General features: G+C 49.8%; 1 protein-coding gene across 1 annotated transcript; it reads right to left on the bottom strand.

Annotated features, from left to right (window-relative positions):
- Positions 1–1,313: 1,313 nt before the first annotated feature.
- LOC110324992 (protein TCL1B4-like) lies at positions 1,314–4,579 on the bottom strand. The gene is made up of 3 exons (XM_021202770.1): positions 4,433–4,579; positions 2,260–2,430; positions 1,314–1,358 (listed from the first exon to the last, which is right to left on the bottom strand). Exons 1-3 carry the CDS (start codon positions 4,577–4,579, stop codon positions 1,314–1,316), a joined length of 363 nt encoding a protein of 120 aa, XP_021058429.1.
- Positions 4,580–6,302: the final 1,723 nt, after the last annotated feature.

The raw sequence follows: 6,302 nt of genomic DNA, 5'->3' as shown, positions 1-6,302 counted from the left end.
TCACCCACTCCCACACAGCCGCTCTTCTAAACCTTCCCCCGGGTATCCTGCTACTGAAATGGAGCAGTTACCACCCTTCCCACTGTGGAAAGGTCCTGAAGAGGTCACAAATGTTCCTGTCATGTTCGGGGAACACCTTCTGCTTTCGGCACTAGAGCCTGAATAAACACAGACCAGCTCAGCCCAGAATCATAAGTAAAAACAGAAAAGTTTAATTAGTTAAAAACAAGTTGGGGGTGTGGGGGGCCTAGGGTAGCATCACTTCCTGGAGCCAAGGAANTGAGCCCCNNGNGAAGTATTCCAGATGTTCTCTGTAAGTCTCCCACTGTGCCTTCAAGCTACTGAGCATGGAGTGTCCTCTACCCAGCACCAGGTGAACCTCTTGGCAGTGAGAACTCAGAGGCCCACAGGGCATAGAGTCCCCATCTGTACCTCCTCCAGAGGGACCTCTCGACCTCTTAGGTAAATGGGGACAAATCTCTTGACACATGCAACAATACAATCCCAGTTGGAGGTGTTTGACATGAGGAGGAGCATTAAGAAAAGCCATCTATAAGGTCAGGGCCAGAGGCACAAAGTGGGCAAGAGAAGATGCAGTTTGTCTCCAGCTAGGGAGATGGGTCAGGACACAGGTAGACCAGGCTCACAGAAACTTGATCATCTAAAAAGCAGGTCTGACCGTGGCAGGAGGTGCTGTAGAATGAGAAACTTGAGGAACAAGCAGAGGGATGGGTGCAAAGTCTACCCTGAGGGCACAGGGCCAGGAGCCAGCCAGGCTATCAAGATCTGTAGAAGGCAAATGAGACATTGATCAGGGGATCACTGCAGAACTGGGTCCTAGATCCAAAGGCTTGGGCTCCAGCCAGCCCTGCCTATGGTCCAAGCTCTACACAGCCAGGGAGAGCTGCTAACAAACGGGGGGGAGATGCCCAGTGTAGGTCCCCTGGAGCTAGGATCACACAGCAATGTTTGATTAAACTTGAGAGCCAGAGTCACAGGATTCTAGTCTAATCTTAGGGCTCAGAGATCTTAGGATCCCCAATTCCAACACCCAACTAAGCTCCTTGGCTTAGCTATGATGTGGAACACTGAACATACAGATTCCCCCCCCCCCCCAGGACTGAATGGTGACTTTAGGTCATCCCAGTGAGGTTGTGTGCTTCCTGTGGGTGTTATACCAGGAAAACTCAGGGAGAGATGCCAGCACTGTCTTCCTATAAAGAGGGAAAGTCAGTGGCTTCCTGTCTGACCTCACCAGTGAGGGTCGCGGTCCCTGACCCTGACAAAGCTTCCCAGCAGCTTCTGTTAGTCAGTCACCTTGACTCCAGCATCAGGATCAGTTCCTCTGGGCCATTAAACTGCAGGAGAGGGAACCGTCATCAGGATCATATAAGGCAAAACTAGCCAGCCCTAATGACCCATCCAGACCTAAGGCAGCAGGAAGGGACAAGGAGCAAAAGGGGACCTGGTTTCTGGATTCTGTAGCCAGAGGGCAGCATTACTTTCACAACTACCTGATAGGCAGAAGTGTCCCCATTTGCATTCTCTCTCAACCTTCTCTCTTTCCCCCCTCTCTCTACTTCTTTGCCCCCTCTCCCTTCTTCCCTCTCTCCCTTTCTTTCATAGCACTCACTTCCTGAAGCAGAGAAGTAACAACAACAAAAGTAGCTTCAAAACTTCCTGAAACTGAGCAGAGTCACACTGACCTTCCTGGTCAGAAGCAGCAGATTCAAGCCTCAAAGACTCAGACAAAAGAACCCAGAAGAAGCTGACCAGCCAAGCTGCCTGGAAGAGCTATAGACCAGAGGAGGCACCTGGAAAGGGCACTCTCCAACCTGTTACCTGACTGTAGGATGGGCACTGTGCTTCAAGGTTCCAGCTTTTGTGAACTGTCTCTCACCAAGGCTATGGTGGGCTTTGTTGATGCAGCCAACTGAGTCATTTCTGTTCCTGTGAGTGACCCCCTCACCAGTATGTAACCCCAGTAAAGTTCGTTGGTTCACTAAGTAGGGCTTCTGGGCTGTGCATACTTTGGTCTTTGGTGGGTTCCCAATCTGTGCTGGGTTCTTGAGTTTGTCTTATCTCTCCCCCCCCCCGAAAAAAAAAGTTTTCTCATACAACACACCCCAACTGTCCACTAAAAATGGACAAAGGGCTAGAATGGGGGAAGGGGGTGGAGAAGAACCTCCCTGGGGAGGGACAGAATGAAAAGCATTGGATACCTGCTGCAGCTTTTATCTTGAGTTATCAAACACTTGCCTGGTAATGATTCAGTAATCTCCAGTGCATGCTGTCTGATCCCCAGTATGTGCTCGTGGACTTTAAGCTCCACATTGTGGGTAGATAGTTTAAATTCCTGAAAGAGTCGGGACTAGGCTCACGTGGTAGTGTGGTCATTTGGCACAAGTGGACAGTTACATAGGTTCCGATCTGAAGGGAATAGAGAGAGCGGTACATTAGGAGCAGGGTTCCATCCCCCACGCCTGGGACTGGTTTGTTTGCTGCAATGGTCAACACCCCTAACCACAGCCTTGTCTCCAGCACCTAGGTCTTGTTCCTCAGGGCCTGGGTGTCTGCTGCTCTTCTGCCTCTCTGGCACTCTCTTCCACCACCCCTGCTCACCCCAGGGTATCTCCCACAAAGGAGCCACCATCTCCAGGCTGGCACTGCCTTTCANNGNNNCNAAATGGCCCCTTNGGNCTCTGTCTTGGCCATTTGTAGAGTTTTCAAAATTCTCNTCTGAAAAATAAGACAGAGATGGGGAGATGGCTCNGTAGATCAGCGTGCCTGCTGCACAGGCATGAGGTCCTAAGTTTGCATCACCAGCACCCAAGAACATAGCCACAGTTCTATTTGCACCAGTGCTCTGGGGAGCTGAGGCAGGAGGACCACTGGGGTTTGCTGGCTGCCATTGTAACTGCAGATTTACTGCTTGTGGACGTTGTACATCGTGGTGCGCACTAGGCTCCGCACCACGATGTACAACGTCCACAAGCAGCTGCTTGTGGACGTTGTACATCGTGGTGCGCACTAGGCTCCGCACCACGATGTACAACGTCCACAAGCAGGGCAGCTCACCTGAATGTTACACAGACACACACATATGTAAATGCACAAACTTGTATACACACACACACACATACACACATGAACAGGCAAGTACACAAACATATTGGAGAGAGAGAGAGAAGAGAGAGAGAGAGAGAGAGAGAGAGAGAGAGAGAGAGAGAGAGAGAAACCAGGGGGCGATGGCATTACCAAAAGAAATCCTTTGAAGTGTTTTTGGTGAACATCTCATGAACCATTTATAGATGCAAAAAATAAACTTGAGCCAACACAGAAAGCCACAAAGTAAAAGAGTTCCTAAAATCCATAACCAAGTGGCAAGCATGACCACAACATGCAAAGTGTGTCACAGACTTCCTACCAGCATGCTCTTGTCTTCCTGATCCATGGCATTGTTTTGTTGAGCTAAAAACACACTTTGATAGGTCACACTGTGGGGAGTCATTTTCCTGGCTGCCATCCTAAGGTCTGCAAAGTCTGTCCCTTCTGCTTGTGTTGTGAAGTCTGGGTGGACTGTAGCAGGATAGCAAAGAAGGGGCAAGCGAGAGGGGGCCAAGAGACTTACATTGCCAGAATGGCTGAGGTCCTCGGGATGTCAAGGGAGCTACAGGGAAGGGCTGCTGGGTTAGGACAGGGCAAGGGGTGCAGGAAAAACCTGGCAGCCAAAGAGACCTAACACCCCCTCCCTCCCCAGGGCAGGGGAGGGGGCCCATCATCTCTTCCTCCTCCTTGGGGAGCACTTTTGATACCCAGAGCCCTCCATTAGAGAGTGTTTTAGCCTCCAAGGTTCTGCTGTGGACTAAAGCCATGGTCCAGAGCAGTTTCCCAGCAGAGTGGGTATCTACATCACCAGCAGATCCCATAACCCAGTTAGGACTTCCCCCAAGTCCTTGATCACCTTCTAGGGTCAGGATCCCTTATCTGTCCATCACTTCTTCAGGCCACTCAAGTCTGGGAGCAACAGCAGCAGATAAATTAGGATCTGCAGCAAATTCAGAAACTTGTGTTTGCATTCACATTTGCTCCTCCTAGGTACTATGAATTGCACTAGACTTGATTTTTTTTTTCCTGACCTATAGAACTCCAACTCCTTTCACAAAGCCCAGCGTAACAAAGCTTTCTCAGCTTGTTCTCTCTGACTATCCGTAACAGAGGCCTCACTACTAGGGCTCTGCTTCTGTGTATTAGTTGGGTCTGTGAGGCCTCTGAGCAAGCTCCAGGATATGGGGATATTCAGAGACCTGTATCATCTATTTATGACACAGTAATAACAGCACCTACCTACACACACACACACACACACACATACACATGTCCACAAGCATAAGAGTTGGGGGTTAAAAATCTCCGCAGCCCTGAACCTCACCCTGTTGCCACATGGTGAATTGGAACAAGTTTCCACTTTTGCAACCACCCACTGTCTACCATTTTCATCCTCATAGATGTCTTCTCTTGTGCAAACCAGGAAGCGTGGTGGGAATGGCAGCCAGGGAGGACGAAGTGCAGCAGCCATAATAATGATGCCTTCTACTTGCCGTTCTTCTTAAATGAGGTTCAGAGAGAGGCAGGAGAGAGAACTCATCACAGGTTTAGCAAGCGTCAGGGAAGAATAAGAAACCTAGTTCTGGCACCTGAGCCAGAAGCTCAACTCATCAGGTGCCCTGAGAGTCTCAGAATTGCCCGCTGCATAGTTGGTGCCCTAAGAGTCTCAGGCTCACCCACTGCAGAGCTTTCTCTTTGTACCTTGCCCAGACTTCAGAGAATTATTTTGGGCACCACCTCTCCAACATGTCTTCATCTGGAGCTCTCCTGTCAGCTGACCCTCTGGATCTAGCACAGTGGTTCTCAACCTTCCTAAAGCTGCGACCCTATAATAACTTTCCTCCTGCTGTGGTGACCCCCACACATAAAATGATTTCATGACTACTTCCTACCTGTAATTTTGTTACTGTTATGAATTATAATGTAAATATTTGGGGAGATAGAGGCTGCAAAGCAGGTTGTGACCCACAGATTGAGAACAGAAGCCCCATGGGTCGCTGCATAACACACACCTGGGCTAAATTTCTTCGGGGAAAAAAAGCCCACAACTCTCAGATGTCTGTGATCAACATAATGTGAAGGCTGATTGGGACTGGCAAGGGACACAGGGGCTTCTGATGAGCCTTGTTCCCTGCCCTAGACTCTGAGTCCCCATGTGTCCTGGCCAAGTCCCGAACTCTGCTTTGCTGAGGCCACAGGAGGGTTCTCAGAAAGCAGCTCTGAGGCAGTGGCATCATCCTGTGCTCTCGAGACCTGGTTATAATATACTCCCTTTTCCTCGTGAAAACCACAAGCCAGGTTGTTTTTATTTTGAATATGTGGAACACCAGTGTCACTAAGTCAGCCAATTCCCTCTCTAACCCCCTTGCCCCTCAGCCTGCTGTCCTTTTTTCTTCTCTCAGCAGGGTCTCCTGTAGCCTGAGTTGTCCTCAAACCCACTTTGTAGACAAGGGTGACTATGAATTCCTGATCCTCCTGCCTCAGCCTGCCTAGTCCAGGAATTACATCACGGTTCCCAGGTCTGTGTGGGGCCGGAGATCTGACCCATGGCTTTGCAGAGGCTAGACCACCATTCTATCAACCAATCTCTACCCCTAGCCCATGTTATGCATTTCCTAGGTGTTCAGGCTAGTTTCGTGTCAACTTGACATAGGCTCACGTCACCTGAAAAAAGGGACCTCAATTGAGCAAGGGCCTCCATTAGATCTGGGGGCAGGCAAACCTGAAGGGCATTTATTAATCAGCGATTGATGGGAGAGGACTCCCAACATTGTGGGTGGGACCATCCCTTGGCTGGTAATACTGGGTTCTATAAGAAATCAGGCTGAGCAGCCACGGGGAGCAAGCAGGAATCAGGTCCTGTCTCCAGGTTTCTGTCCCTTTTCGTGCCCTGACCTCCTTTATCGATGGACTACAATGTGGAAGTGTAAGCCTCATAAACCCTTTCTCCTCCATCTTGCTTTTGGTGTTTCATCACAACAATGGTATCCCTAACTAGAACAGTAGGCCCTACATCTGTGTCTTCCTGCAACTGTAACTGGTGCTAGCAGACGCCATTTCCCAGATGGGAAAACTGAGGCATGACCTGAGTGAGGTGGGCAGCAGTGGGAAGCCATGACTTGCCTATTCTTGGTTCTGACACTTTTCTGCCAGCCTTACCTAAGTCCCCCAGAGTCTGTGGGAGTCCCAGTAGA

This window comes from Mus pahari, chromosome 7, assembly GCF_900095145.1.
Source record: "Mus pahari chromosome 7, PAHARI_EIJ_v1.1, whole genome shotgun sequence".
NCBI classification, from domain to species: domain Eukaryota; kingdom Metazoa; phylum Chordata; class Mammalia; order Rodentia; family Muridae; genus Mus; species Mus pahari.
Note: the sequence above shows the minus strand (reverse complement) of the source record. Positions and strands in the feature narration are given on the sequence as shown.